The sequence below is a fragment of the Leptopilina heterotoma genome, unplaced genomic scaffold (genome assembly GCF_015476425.1).
Source record: "Leptopilina heterotoma isolate Lh14 unplaced genomic scaffold, ASM1547642v1 Lhet_325, whole genome shotgun sequence".
NCBI classification, from domain to species: Eukaryota; Metazoa; Arthropoda; class Insecta; order Hymenoptera; family Figitidae; genus Leptopilina; species Leptopilina heterotoma.
The window spans coordinates 938,840-953,877 of NW_025111019.1; the positions used below are offsets into that span (position 1 = coordinate 938,840).

The 15,038-nt window shown below is 24.3% G+C and overlaps 2 protein-coding genes across 2 annotated transcripts; both read left to right on the top strand.

The window, feature by feature from the left end:
* The first annotated feature begins 284 nt into the window (after window positions 1-284).
* Window positions 285-9,368, top strand: LOC122504919 (nucleoporin GLE1). The gene is made up of 8 exons (XM_043616263.1): window positions 285-521; window positions 1,047-1,346; window positions 1,673-2,098; window positions 4,535-4,625; window positions 5,013-5,234; window positions 5,462-5,757; window positions 8,183-8,561; window positions 8,986-9,368. Exons 1-8 carry the CDS (start codon window positions 489-491, stop codon window positions 9,246-9,248), a joined length of 2,010 nt encoding a protein of 669 aa, XP_043472198.1. The 5' UTR covers window positions 285-488; the 3' UTR covers window positions 9,249-9,368.
* Window positions 9,369-10,683: 1,315 nt separating this feature from the next.
* Window positions 10,684-14,212, top strand: LOC122504890. Its single transcript, XM_043616214.1, has 2 exons — window positions 10,684-11,677; window positions 13,686-14,212. Exons 1-2 carry the CDS (start codon window positions 11,428-11,430, stop codon window positions 14,210-14,212), a joined length of 777 nt encoding a protein of 258 aa, XP_043472149.1. The 5' UTR covers window positions 10,684-11,427.
* Window positions 14,213-15,038: the final 826 nt, after the last annotated feature.

The following is a 15,038-nucleotide window of genomic DNA, read 5'->3' on the forward strand; positions in this document are numbered from 1 at the left end:
CACAATTCTTGACACGATTTTCGGTAAATTCAGGGAAAATTACTATGTAGAGTATACATAGTTATTCAAAAATAGTCCTTTCTTTAGAAATAGTACAAATTTGTTTGAAAATTAAATTATTATTTTGCCTTTTTTTTTAATTTCTAGAGAAATTTTTTTAATTTTCGCGCTCTTAGTACTAGTTCTAGGGGAAGAAAATTTCAACCAATCACGATAGATTCACTTGGACAGGTGACGAATATTAGCCAATCGGAATTCTTCTTGAATGCAAGTGAGAATAATATTCAAAATGGCGGTTGTTTGACAGGTGATTTGGTTTTCGGCAACAATAAAAAATTACCACTGCGTTTTTATGATTATTGATAATCGTTTGTTCAGATTTTTGGTCTCTTTTTTTTATAATAAATGGATTTAAAGTGCAATAGATTGTTTTGAGATTCAGAAGAGAAGTTGAGAAAAAAAATCGTTTGGAAAAAGCGAAAAAGAAGATGTCGAACTTAATGAATAATTCGCAGGAAGAGGTGAATATTTTTAATATCGCTATTTTTCTCCTAATTCATTTTTCTTCTTTTTCTCTTTTTTTTTAAAAGAAAATTGTAGTTTTTTGATATTTTTCTATTTACTCCGCATTTTACGATCGTGAATTTAATTCGGTTTTGAAAATTTAATAAAATCTTGCTTTGAAACCTAACCTAAAAATAATTGTTTTTCCCTTTAAAAGTATGCGAAACTAAAAAATTCAGTTTAAATTGATTATAAAAAATACTTTTCTTCAAACTTTCTACTTATTTACTAACTTCTTTAATTTATTTCTAGAAAATTAAATAATTACTAAACAATAATTCATTTTGTTAAGTATTTTTTCATCACATTCTATTTGTTGTTATTAGTTTTTGTTTTAGCGTTAAAACTAATTTATTTTTAATTAAATTAAAATTAATAATTATTTACCTTAAATTAAATTAAAAGTAATATTTTGTCTAAACTAAATTAAAAATTAACGAATGTAATTAATTAAAAAGTAAAACTAACAATTTTATTTACAGACAAAATTAAAGAACGTTTCTTCGGAATTCGAATCGTTAAAAATTTCCGTTTTGCAAAAAGCGCGACGTGTTTCGCTTGGAAATTCGAATCAAGTGACAATTGGTCCGAATTCGACATTTTCCTACGACGATCTCAATGAATCGGAGAAAAAGGAAAATAGCCAAAATTCCTGCAATATTTTGGAAACTGAAAAGAGTAAAACTCCATTAGAAAATCATGTTTCAACAAGAAGTGGAATTACTTTTTCAATCAAGAAAATTCTCTACGAAAATGAACTTCAACGAAAGGAAAAAGTTCGAGTAAGTTTTTTTGTTTCCTAACTTTTGAAATAATTTTTCTTTTTTTTTTAATTTTAAAATTTACAGAAAATTATTGAATTCTTACAAATTATTTATCAAAAAATTTCAATATAATTCAATTCATTTCAAGAATTTTATTAAAATTTTTTTCAATAATTGAATTCTTTAAAAAAAAATGTAATTAAAATTGTATTGAAAATAATTGAATTGTTGCAAAGAATTTTATTATTTATATGTGAGAATATTGGAATTCTTGCGAGTAGTTAATTATTAATAAACTAATGAATAATTTAATAAATATTATTTTTTAAAATTGAATTCATCAGCAAAAGGTGCGCAAACGAATGGAGGAAATGGAACGTTCGCTGAGCGCGTCAAGGAAGGAAATTAAAATTTATCATTCGATATTGTCGGTTCAACGTGAGCAAGAGAGGAAAGATGAACTCGCACGTTTTGAGGCCGAGGAGGAGATGAAGGCGCAACAAACGGAAGTGAGACGTAAACACGAACAACAATTATTGGCGCAACGTATCAAGGAGCAAAAGGAGAAACTCGAACGCGACGCTGAGGAGCAAAGGAAAAAGGCCAAGGAACAAGAGGAAATGTTATTGATACAAAATAATTTTCACGAAAATTGTCGTGATTTTGAAACACTGACAAATACTTGTAAGGAGAAATACATGATCGAGCCGTATATTGAGAAAATTCACGAATTTCGCAGTCATATGGAGACAATTGGCAGTGCAGCAAGGGTGAGCGAATTTCTTTTTTTGCGAGGGAAAAATATTTTTTTTCTCCACTCTTGTTTTTTCAGGGTTGCCACAGGTCAGGGAAGTCAGGGATTTTTAGTGAAAGTACTGGAAAAAATTGAATTTTAAAAATTCATGAAAAAACTCTGAATTTTGATGTTTTTTTTGTTTGCCTCGTAAAGTATGAAATTACCACGAATTTTAATACAAAACTTTGAATTTCTTCTATTTCAGACAATAATTTCTTTTTAAATAACTTAATTCTTGAACAACTATCATAAAATTATGACTTATAAATTATTTAATGAATCATTTTTCCAATTTTCATAAATACTAGATTGATAAAAGAATTTTAGTTGAAAATACTAAAAAAAAAATTGAATTTTGGAAAAGTTACAAATAATTCCAGAAATTCAATCATTTTCAAAAGTAATAAAATTTTTCGCAGAAATTCAATTATATTCAAAAACTTAAAAAAATTCTGGTCATTTCAATTATCTTTAAAAATAATAAAATTCCTCTCCAAAATCCAATTATTTTCAAAAATTTTTTAAAAATTCTCGTCAAAATTTTAATTATCTTTATAAATAATACAATTCTTCTTCGAAATTCAATTACTTTTAAAAACTTTAATAAAATTTTTGGCAAAATTTCACAGGAATTCAATAATTTACCAAATTTTTAATAAATTTCTTCGAAATAAATCAATTATTTTCATAAATAATAAAGTTTTTACAGAAATTCAATTATTTAATATAAAATTTTTCGAAAAATATCAATTATTTAAAAAGAATTTTATAAAATTTGTCGCAAGAATTCAATTATTTAAAAAAAATTTAACAAAGTTCTTTTCAAGAATTCAATTATTTTTATAAATAGTAAAATTCATCACCGAAATTCAATTACTTTTAAAAATCTAAACAAAATTCTTCGCAAGAATTCAATTATTTTTATAAATTATAAAATTCTTCGTTAAAATTGAATTATTTTTGTAAATAGTAAATTTTTTTACAAAGAATTCAATTATTTTTTTAAATTATAAAATTCTTCGTTGAAATTCAATTTTATTTTTATGAATTATAAAATTCTTCGCAGAAATTCAATTATGTTCAAAAATATAAAAAAAACTCTTGTCAAAATTTCAATTAACTTATAAATAATATAAAATTCTTCAAGATTCAATTATTTAAAAAAATTTTTTTTAAGGTCATGTTATTTAGTGGTCACGTGCTCCATATACTTTACTATGGGAACACGTGACCACTGAATAACATGACCTTAAATTCTCGTCAAAATTTCACAGAAATTCAATAATTATAAAATTTTTAATAAATTTCTTTGAAATAATTCAACTGTTTTCATAAATAATAAAATTTGCACACGAGTTCAATTATTTAATATACAAAATTTCATAAAATTTTTCCAAAAAATATCATTTAAAAAGATTTTTATAAAATTCGTCGCATAAATTCAATTATTTAGAAAAAATTTAACAAATTTTTTTTCAAGAATTCAATTATTTTTAGAAATAATAAAATTCTTCACCGAAGTTAAATTATTCTAGAAAAATTTTAATATTTTTTGGAAAATTTTTTAATTATTTTCATAAACAATAAGACTCATCGCAGGATTTTAATTAATTTTTGTTACAATATTTTAATTAAATTCCTCGATAAATGTAATTATTCTTAAAAATTTCTGTAAAATTTGTCAAAATAATTGAAGTTTTAAAAATTTGTTGATAAAATTCTTTATGAGAATTCAATTTTAACAAACATTCAATTATTCAATAAATTATTTTTCCTTAATTTAAATATTTGAATTCTTCTAGAATTCTCTAATAAAAATTGATTAAAAAATGAATTATCGAATAATCGATTTATTATTTATGAAAATAATTGAATTATTGCAACGAATTTTATTACAATTTTAATTTTTTCAAATAATTGAATTTTTTGAGAAAATTTACTGCTTTTTGAAAATAATTGAATTATTGCAACGAATTTTATTACAATTTTAATTTTTTCAAATAATTGAATTTTTTTGAGAAAATTTACTGCTTTTTGAAAATAATTGAATTCTTCGGTAGGATTTTATTAGGATTTTTGTAAATAATTAAATTTTTTTTGAAAAATTTCATGGTTATTTAAATTATAACAAAAATTTTTTTGAGTATCGAATAATTTTTTAGACTGAATCAGAATATTTTTTAGGGTCAGGGAAAAAGTGAGAATTTTTGTCTGGAAATCAGGGAAAAGGCAGGGAAAAATAAAATTAAATATTTGTGGCAACCCTGTTTTTTCTTTATTTTTTCACCTTAATTGTTTTCTATTCTCTCCTAATTTTTTTTCTTTCTAAATATTCTAAATATATTTTTTTAATTATTTTCAACAGTTTTATTACAATTTTTAATTTTTAATCTCATTTTGAATTTTTCAGGCTGGACGATTGACAGTCACGGATTTTGAATTCGCAAAAATCACCGTTCAAAATATTGAGGAAGTTTTGCGTCATTTTAAAATTGAAATTGGTATTTTCCTTTTTTTCATTTTTACTTAGATTTTAGATTAGATTAAATTTATTCTTCATTGTATACTTTTTACAGTTTTTACAATTTTTATTCCCTACATAGTTAGTAGTAATCTTATTTTTACTTTTTTTTCTTATCAGATAATCCTTCTTTTTCAAATTCGTATTTTTTCCAATTTAAAAGCAAAAAAATAGATAAAAGTCCGATATAAATATTTAAAAAATGCTTTTTAATTTGTCATTCGACTTAATTAATTAAGTAAATTATTAATTAAGTAATTAATTAATTATTATTATTATTATAAATATTATCAAATTTAATTTTAAATGAAATTTGATTTAATTTTTTTTTATCAAATTTAACGTTTTCTAATTTTTTCTCTTAAAGAACGAATCAATGCGATGCATGATGCGAGAATCGCGCAAAGAGAACAGGAATTAAGGGAAGCTGAGCAATTGCAATTGAGGGAAAGTATTCAGTTAGAGGAAAGTCAGCAAAATAATATTATTATTCCCGAATCGCCGGGCGTCGAAGTCACAGACTCGGGAATTGTTCCAGTTGAAGCAGAAGCAGCAGAAGCCCCTTCAACTAATACGGAAAACGAATCTAGTAAATAATTCTCTAAATTAAATAAGTAATTTAAATTTTTTTTAAATTAGAAATTGATCAAGTTAATAAAATAAAAATTTTCTTGAGATATTAATTTTTAATTTTTAATTATTAATTTTTAATTATTAATTATTAATTTTTAATTTTTAATTATTAATTTTTAATTTTTAATTATTAATTTTTAATTTTCAATTAATTCAATTGAACGAAACAAAAAAATTTTGCAGACATTGAACTCTACAAGTTTATCGACAAGGAATCGTTGCAAATATTTGTCGAGAGCGATGAATTTGTGAATAGTTGCAAAGAAAAATATGAGACCTACATTAAGAGCAATGAGGGTAAACAATTTCGATCGCAGAGTCAGAAGAAAATTATAAATCCAATAAATGCTCTTTCACTGCAGAGTAAAGAATTTTTTAGAGATCAATACGAGAGGCTGAGATTCGTATTGTCTGGTAATTTATCCGCGGATCCAAGAGCTGATGCTTATATTAAAAATACACTCGCCACTCAAATAATCGTAAGTCGAAAAATTTCATTCTATTCATTTTTTCAATTTTTTTAAATAATTAATTAATATTAATTAAAATTCAATTATTTTTAATATCTAGTATTTTCAGCAAATTTCGCAAAACAATTCGATTATTTCAAACAAAATTGATAAAATTCAATTATTTTCACAAATAATAAAATTTCAACTGGAATTTAATTAATTTTGAATAGTATTTCCAAAAAGAATCTCGAAAAAATCAATTATTTTAAAAAACTGTTTAAAATTCTTTGAAAGAATTGAATTATTTAGAAAAATATTCGAATTTTTCACGCAGGAATTCAATTATTTTCAAATATTTAAATAAAATTGTTCGAAAGAAGTCAATTATTTTTAATACAATTTTAATTAAATTTTTTTTTTTTTAAATAATTAGTTCAATTATTCTTTTTGATTTTAATAAAATTTGTCCTGAGAATTCAATTATTCACATAAATAATTCTTCGAAAGAATTCAATTTATTAAAGATAAATAAAATTATTTCCGAGAATTCAATTATTAAAGATAAATAAAATTATTTCCGAGAATTCAATTATTAAAGATAAATAACAAAAGTATTTCCGAAAATTCAATTATTTTGCGGTATTTTAATAAAATTCTTTGCAAAATTCAATTATTTTCGCATAAATAACAATATTCATCACAAGAATTCAATTATTTTTAAAAGTAATCATTTTCTTCTTGGAAATTCAATTTTTTTAGGAAATTCTAATAAAATCGTTCGCAAGAATTCAATTATTTTCATAAATATAATAAAATTCCTGGCAAAATTTCAATTATTTTCAAAAAGTTTTTTGAATTCAATAAATTTCAATATTATTTTAATAAATTTTTCCAAAATAATTCAATTATTAAAAAAAAAAAAATTATAAAAAAATTCTACGAATACATTTAATTATTTTCATAAATAATGAAAATTTCACATTAATTTAATTATTTGCAAATTTTTTGTAAATTTCTACGCAATAATTTAATCATTTTCATAAGTAATAAAATACTTTAGCTAAATTCAATTATTTTTAAAAATATTAGAATTTTTCACAGGAATTCAATTATTTTCAAATACTTTAATAAAATTCGAAAGAAATCAATTATTTTAAATGCAATTTTAATTAAATTTTTTTTTTGAAATTCAATTATTCGTTTAGATTTTAATAAAATTCCTCCTAAGAATTCAATTATTTACCTACATAAATAATTCTTTGAAAGAATTCAATTATTAATGATAAATAACAAAATTATTCCCGAAAATTTAATTATTTTAACGCATTTTAATAAAATTCTTTGCAAAATTCAATTATTTTCGTATAAATAACAATATTCATCACAAAAATTCAATTATTTTTAAAATTAATAAATTTTTTCGATTCTTTAAAGAATTTTATTAAAATTAAGTATATTAAAAATAATTTTATTCATCACAAGAATTTTGTTATTTTTTGAAAATAATTGAATTCTTTCAATTTTTTTGACGAATATATTAAAAAATTGCATTCAAAGTAATTTAATTTTTATATAGAATTATTTAAAAATATTTTGAGAATAATTGAATTATTTTTAGAGAATTTCAAAATTCTTGTTGAAATTGAATTTTATAGAAATTTTTTAAAATACCTAATTAAATTCTTTTGTGTAATTTTATTAAAAATTTTATTAAAAATAATTTAATTTCTGCAAAAATTTTTAGTATTTATAAAAATAGTTGAATTGTTTCGAAGAATTTTTGAAAATTTTGGGAAATAATTGAAATTCATGAAAATATTAAAAAATATTTGAATTCATCCGAGGAATTCAATTAAAATTTTTTTTTTCAATAATTGAATTCCTGCAAAGAATTTTACTATTTATAAAATTAATTGAATTCTTGCGAAAAAATTAATATTTATAAAAATAATTTATGGAAAAGAATTTTATTAGAACTTTAGAAAAAAATGGAATTTTTTCGAAATGTGTTAAAATTTTTTTTAAAAAATTGAATTTTTCCGAGGAATTTAATTAAAATTGTTTTGAAAATCATTGAATTTTTGCAAAAATTTTACTATTTAAAAAAATAATTATTGAATTGTTTAGAACGATTTATTAAAATTTGAGAAAATAATTGAATTCTTTTAATTAAAAAATATTTTGATTTTGATTTTTAAAATTTTTTTAAAATACAGTAATAATTAATTTTGTACTTAATAAGTGAATTTTTTAAATTTTGATTATGAGATTATTTTAAAAAGTTTATATTTGGAAATAAAAAATTTTGTAATTTGCATAACAATAATAAATGTAATATCATGTTCCGCGCGCTAGCGCGGAAATAATAAAAGTTATAAAAAGTTAAATAATAAATATTAAATAATAGTTATTATTTGATAAAATTAAAAATAAAAATTGAATTGTTGTTTAGAGTCAAGGGGAGAATGTGGTGTCGAGTAAACCGGAGGCAGCGTTCCCGATAGCCGCGATTGCAGTCGCATTATGGAATGAATCGCCTGAATTTGGTGAATTATTATTGGCGAATTTTCGCGTGAAATGTCCATTCATCGTGCCGACATTTTTTCCACGACTCACCGGACAAACGGACATGGAATATTATAAATCGTTGGGCTACAAGTACAGTGATGACGGAACAGTTGAGGATCATTTGAAATTTTTGAAACGCATCACTGGCCTTATGAGACTTTATTCGTCAATTATCGTCACGAGGCAAAGACAAGGAGTAACGCAACATCATCCCCATGGCTTGCAATTCGCTTGGAGGTGGCTTGCGGCAATGCTCAATAACGGTAATTAAAAACATTAAAAATTATCGTCTATAAATTATAATTTATTATTTTGTTTGTTTCTTTTCATTTTGTTCGTTTTTTTTATTTTGTTTATTTTTTTTAATTTGTTTGTTTTTTTTATTTTGTTTGTTTCTTTTTATTTTGTTTGTTTCTTTTTATTTTGTTTGTTTTATTTTATTTGTTTAATTTAATTTTGTTTTTCTCTATTTATTTTGTTTTTTCTTTTTATTTTATTTTTTTCTTTATACTTTGTTTTCTCTTTTTTATTTTATTTTTCTCTTTTTACTTTGTTTTCTCTTTTTCTTTTCTTTTTTTTTTGTTTTGGTTTTTTTGTTTCCTTTTGTTTTGTTTGTTTGTTCATTTTTTATTAAATTCGAATCGCAAATTGAACTAAACGATTTTCCCCCCTCTGCTTATTTTACAGAACCGCAAACACAATTTTCGGATATTTATGCAACGTTAATTGTCGTTATTTTGGAAGTGACTGGTCATTATTTATGGACGGCGTATCCGAAACAATTTCCAAAAATGTTGTCATTAATGATAACTGATTATTATCCGATTATTAGCAAAATACGTGGGATCAATGACGGTCCACTAGATCGTTTGGAGGAATTTTTAAAGCAATGTCTCACTACGAAAACAATACCACCGCCAAAAGGTGAACTTCCTCCGAATTATTGGTAAAAAATAGTAATAATAGAAAATCTTGTTAAAATTAGTTTTGATTTGTATAAATATCTTCAATTTTTTGCAATTCCAAAGGCAAAATTATATTTTAATTCATTCTTGTTATATTAAATTGATTGAATGTCAAAGAAAAAATTTTTAATTCTATTTTTAATGATTACGGGGGAAAAATTGTTTTGTTTCAAAATTTTTTTGTTTTGTCAAAAATATACAAACATTCATTCTGTTCTTTTTTAAATTTTCAATCGATGACGTAAAAACGTTATTATTTTTTTTAAAAAAGAGAAGCTATTGAATTTTTTTTTATGTAGGATTTTAAGGAATGTTTTGAAGAGGATTATAATATTAGACTTTAAATTAAAAATATAATTTTTAAAATAAGCGGAATATGATTTTGTTAGTTTACTTTTTGAATTTATTTATTTTATTTTTTTGATTGCGTGTAAAAAATAAAACATTTTATGCTATATTTATAATTATTCATATTGAAATATTATTATACAATTGTATAGTAGAATTATTATTTAATTAATAAAAAAAAGATTAATAAATTCAAAATGCAATAATTTTACTCTATTTCATTAGACAAATATTTTAAATAAAAAAAAAAATATTAAAAATTCTTTTTTGTTAATATTAAGGGCATTTGAACCTTGATGACGTTTCAGTTTGTGCAAAGCATGTGTGACGTCATCAAGTTTCAAATGCCCTTAAAAAATTTTAATAAAATTTGTCGCAAGAATTTCATTATTCTCATCAATAATAAAATTCTTCACAAGAATTCAATCATTTTCAATACAATTTTAATAAAATTTAAAATATTCAATTATTTTCAAAAATTCACATAAAATTTCTCTAACAGATTCAATTATTTTTAAAAATTGTAATAAATTTTTTCTAAATAATTCAATTGTTCTCAAAAGTTTTTAATAGAATTCTTTATATATTTCAATTATTTTCAAAATTTTCAATTATAATTATTTTCAAAAAATTACATTATTTTCACGAAATTTAATGAAATTCTTTTTAAAAAAATGTAATTATTAACAAAAACTCTTATCAAATTGTTTAAAAGAATTCAATTTTCTATGAATAATTTTAATATAATTTAATAGGAAAATTGTTGAATACAATTAATAATGAACACGATTATTTAAAAAGGTTAAGAGAAATTCTTCTTAAAATTCAATTATTTTCAAATTTTTCAATAAAAATATTAATTACAATTTTTGAAGGAATTCAATTTATTATGAAAAAAAAGTTGATAAAATTTTTGAAATGAATTCAATTATTTTCAAAATCTTTTATAAATATTTTGCAAGAATTCAATGATTTTCAGTACATTAATTTTAAAATTGAAAACATTTAATAAGAATAATTATTTAAAAAGTCGTCTAAAACAAGTGTGTTTGCTAAAATTTGACACCGTTGTCTACTATTAATTTTTTTAGTGACGTTATGATTTTATATATTTTAATAAATCTTTAATTTCTTGGGCGCAGATTAAAGTAAAAATATTCAAGATTCCGGCTAATTCTTTTAAAGTTACGATCAATGTTTCAATTGCGATAAAAATTCGTTTCAAATAAAGTATAACTTCTGATGGACATTTTTGTCTGGCCGCCATTTTTAAAGAGCTCTCTTTGCTTTAACAACCTTAAGGACTATTCACACTGTTTTTTTCTTACGCCTTTCGCGAGACGCAAAGTGAGATAGAAATGGACGCAAATATATCTCTTTCTTTTTCTATCTAATGTGTAATAAAATGGCAACACTGCAACGGAAACTAAGTTTCCGTTTCAGTGTTAACATTTTATTACCTTTTACTTCACTGACTACACTTTATCTAACATTTTATTTTTCTAATTTCCGTTTAGTCTATTTCATAAGGAATTATATTTAAAATACAATGTCCCGTATAGTTGCGAATATTCGATGAGCAAAAAAATTCTATAGACTATTACTCCGCTTAATAATTTATCAACCGCAAAGAACTACGAATGCTCTTCGTCAGTAGCTGAAAAACTGAACAAAAAAAAAATTATTCCACAAAAACTATCAGAGCTGGAAATATATAGATTTACTTTTTTCTCTCGGAAAGCGGAAAAAAACTTGTATAAATCTAGTAAAAATTAATAATAATAAATATAGGTTCTCAGTATAGTATTCTTATAATATGTACAATCGTAATTTTCTCAAATATTTCCAAATTAACAAACTCCTCCTTCAGTTTTCTGGTGTTCTGCCATTTTTATCATGCGGATTTCTGGTGAATGGTATTTTTATAGTAATGCCTATTTCCACTTGTTTATTTCTTTCACTTCCCGGTTTCTACGTTATGATTTCCCGTTTGAAAATTACGGCCGCCATGGAAATGTTGGATACTTTTTGTGAACTTATCGAATTTTTAGTGGTTTCATTTCAAGGTAATTTCATTATATTTTTTTCATTGAGAGATATAGTATATAGAACAGGTAACTGCTTATAGTGCTTACGGTTTGTACATCTTTTTGAAAACCGAGTCGCATCTATCACAATTTTTAGTTCGTGGCTAAAATAATTTTTCTTCTTCTATTTCTTCAACTAGATAAATTAATTAACGACGATATTGTGGTAAATCTAATTATTATTTTAGACAGGAACTAAATATTGTAATAGATATGACGCGGTTTTCAAAAAGATGTACAAACCGTGAGCACTATAAGCAGTTACCTGGGGCCGTATTCTCGAATCGATGACCCTAGATGTCGCATGCGACAGACCATTCGAGATGGAAAAAGCTATTCTCGAACGCTTGTCGCATGCGAGATTTCATGTCGTATGCGATAATTTCCGAATGGTTCATCTCGAGTGGGTAGTGGCCATTCGAGATGCAAAGTCGTATACGAAATGCTAGTAAAAAATAAGGTTGTGTGTCATCCTTGTAATAAACGTATATAATATAAAGTAGTATTAGTGTACATGAACCGCATGCTAAAGTAGAAAAACTATACAAAATAACCTAAATGTAATGTTTAAGAATTAAAAGTAAACTTGTGAAATAAAAGTTTAATGTAAATAATTTATAATATGCAAAATTTATAATGGATAAATTGCACATGTTTGTGTTATTTTTGTGAATGAATCATGTTAACAATATATTTATTTTATTTTTTATTTTTTTTAATTTTTTAATCTTCGTTTCATTTTTTCTGTCTGTTCACACTTTAAAGTTAGTTTTTGTGTATGCTTTTGTTTTTTTCTTTACAAAATATTGTTTCACAAATTGAAAGTATGCTCTTTTTTAAGATTTAAAATAAAATAAAATTTAAAATTATAAAATTACAAAAAATTTTGATTAACAAATAAATTTTCTTTTTGCAAAAATAGGAAATATATATATTTATTAATTAAAATTATGCATAATATAAAGGGATATATCCCTTTATTATGCATAATTTTAATTTTTCAATAACAATATTGTTCACAAACTGATTCTTTTCTTTAAAAAAAAAATATTACATATTCCAGTTTCTTAACATTTTTGTAAAAAATTCTCAATTTACAAATGCTAATATTAAAACTTTAATATAAAAAAAATGTTGTTACATTTATTTACGAATTTCTTTAATTATAAAATTATTCGTAATAATATCAGTAACTTCTATTTAAATAAATATTTGATTGTTATTATTTTTTCATTATTTTATTACATTTAAAAATAATTAAATTTTTGTAATCATTTTGTAACGTACGTCTACAAAATTCAATGTATTTAGTGTTTTTAACTAAAATTCTTCTATAAATTCATTATTTTTAATAATTAATTAAATATATATTGCCAAATATAACTAATTTCAAAAGAATTTGAATTATCAAAAGTTTAAATTAAATTCATTCAAAATTAAAATTTTATAAAATTTCAAACTGAAACCGCTCAAAGTTAATTTGTTTATAAAAATTGTAAACGCAAAATTGAATTGATTTTGAAATATTTAAATGAACGGATAACTATTTGTATTTTTCTCATATGTCAAGTTCTCTTCCTCCTCAATTATGATTGGCAGATAAGTATTTGGAAACGACGGCAACAATGTATGAATGTCGCACACGGAAATTTTCGAACAACCTATCTCGAACGGTCATTGAGAATAGACTTTCAGAGTCGCATGCGACATTAACCATTCGACATTTTACGCATGCGAGAATTGTCGAATGCTTTCGAGAATACGGCCCCTGTATATTTTAGTCCAAATTTGAATTGGGCTGTGAATAGAGCCTTACGGTTAGGCCCTGTCTGCAATAGGAAATCAACGCAAACGCACTCGCGATGTTTACCTTAGGCTCCAATTGCAGACAGGCCTTTAATAATAAGGCAATGTTCACACTGCGTTTGAACGCAAACATGTGAACACAGCTTTACAGTATGATAAACTTTCGCATACTTGTGCTTAGTTTTAGTTCTACTGCCGAAGAGAAGAAAAATCGTAAACTTGGTGAATCTTTGCAATGATTTATGGGAGAATGTAAAAGAAAAGGAGGAGGCACAAGCAGTAATGGGTTATGCGACAATAGCACTTTATCTAACTTATGGCTTTACTATAAATGTTTTTATTGCACTGACAGGTTTAATGATACAACCGTTATTTACCCAATTTGTTTATGACGCAAATGGAACAATGATAGTCAGCAAGCAATTGCCATACTCAAGTGGAATATTTTATGAAAATGTTAGAATTTTTAATATTTGGTACATTCTGCAAATTCCAGCTGGACTAATAAGTATTATTCCAGTTATTGCCATAGCCACTGCTATACCCTTCTTTGTTTTTCACGCCTGTGCCCATTTTAAATTGTTACAATATCAAATTTCTAAATTGAAGTCAGAAAATAGTGGACATAGTGTTGAAGATGGTACATCACGAAGTACTTTTGAGGAAATAGTGGGAGTCGTCAAGCAGCATCAACGTGTTTTGAAGTAAGAATCTTCGTCAGGTCGATAGAAAGAGTCAGAGTTTGTGTAACGTCCCTTCTTCTTTCTCTATCTAGAGGCGCCTACCGCACCCTGGAATCTATACAATAGATGGTTTGCCCATCTAGTTTTTATAGTTCATGGCTAAAGACGCATGGCGCCACTATAAACGCCACAGTGCGCATGCGTTAAAAACAGAGACAAAAGAGGGGACGTTAGGACACTAGCTGACTCTTTTTATCCACTTGACGCTTTTTTTAACCCCTCGCGTTTATTCTTCTACTAATTATAAACTTTTAGTTATTCAGCTGCAGTGGAAGACGTCTTTAGTTCAGTGGTACTTATTCAAACCGTTTTAAGTATCGCTGCTATCTGTGCATTTGGATTTAAACTTTTGATGGTTGCCGTAATGTATCGATTCTCATAACCTAAGATAATAATTTTTCTAGATCCGGTAAGGGTCCTGGTGGCATGTGGACTAACCATAACAATTCCATTAATAAGAAAAGGAAGGAGATATTGTCTATCCTTTTCTTACTAAGGGGCCGTCCATAAACCACATAGTATTTAGAGAGAAAGAAGTCATAATGTCCTAAAAATGGTCCTAGTGGTATGTGGACTTACCATAAAACCAACATTAGTAAGAAAAGGATAGACATATCTCCATCCTTTTCTTTCTAATGTGGGTTTTATGGTTAGTCCACATGCCACCAGGACTAATACCATTAGTTAGAAAAAGATGAAGATACGTCTATCCTTTTCTAACTAATGGGAGTTTATGGTTAGTCCACATGACACTAGGACCCTTGCCGGATCTAGGTAAATTATTAATTTAC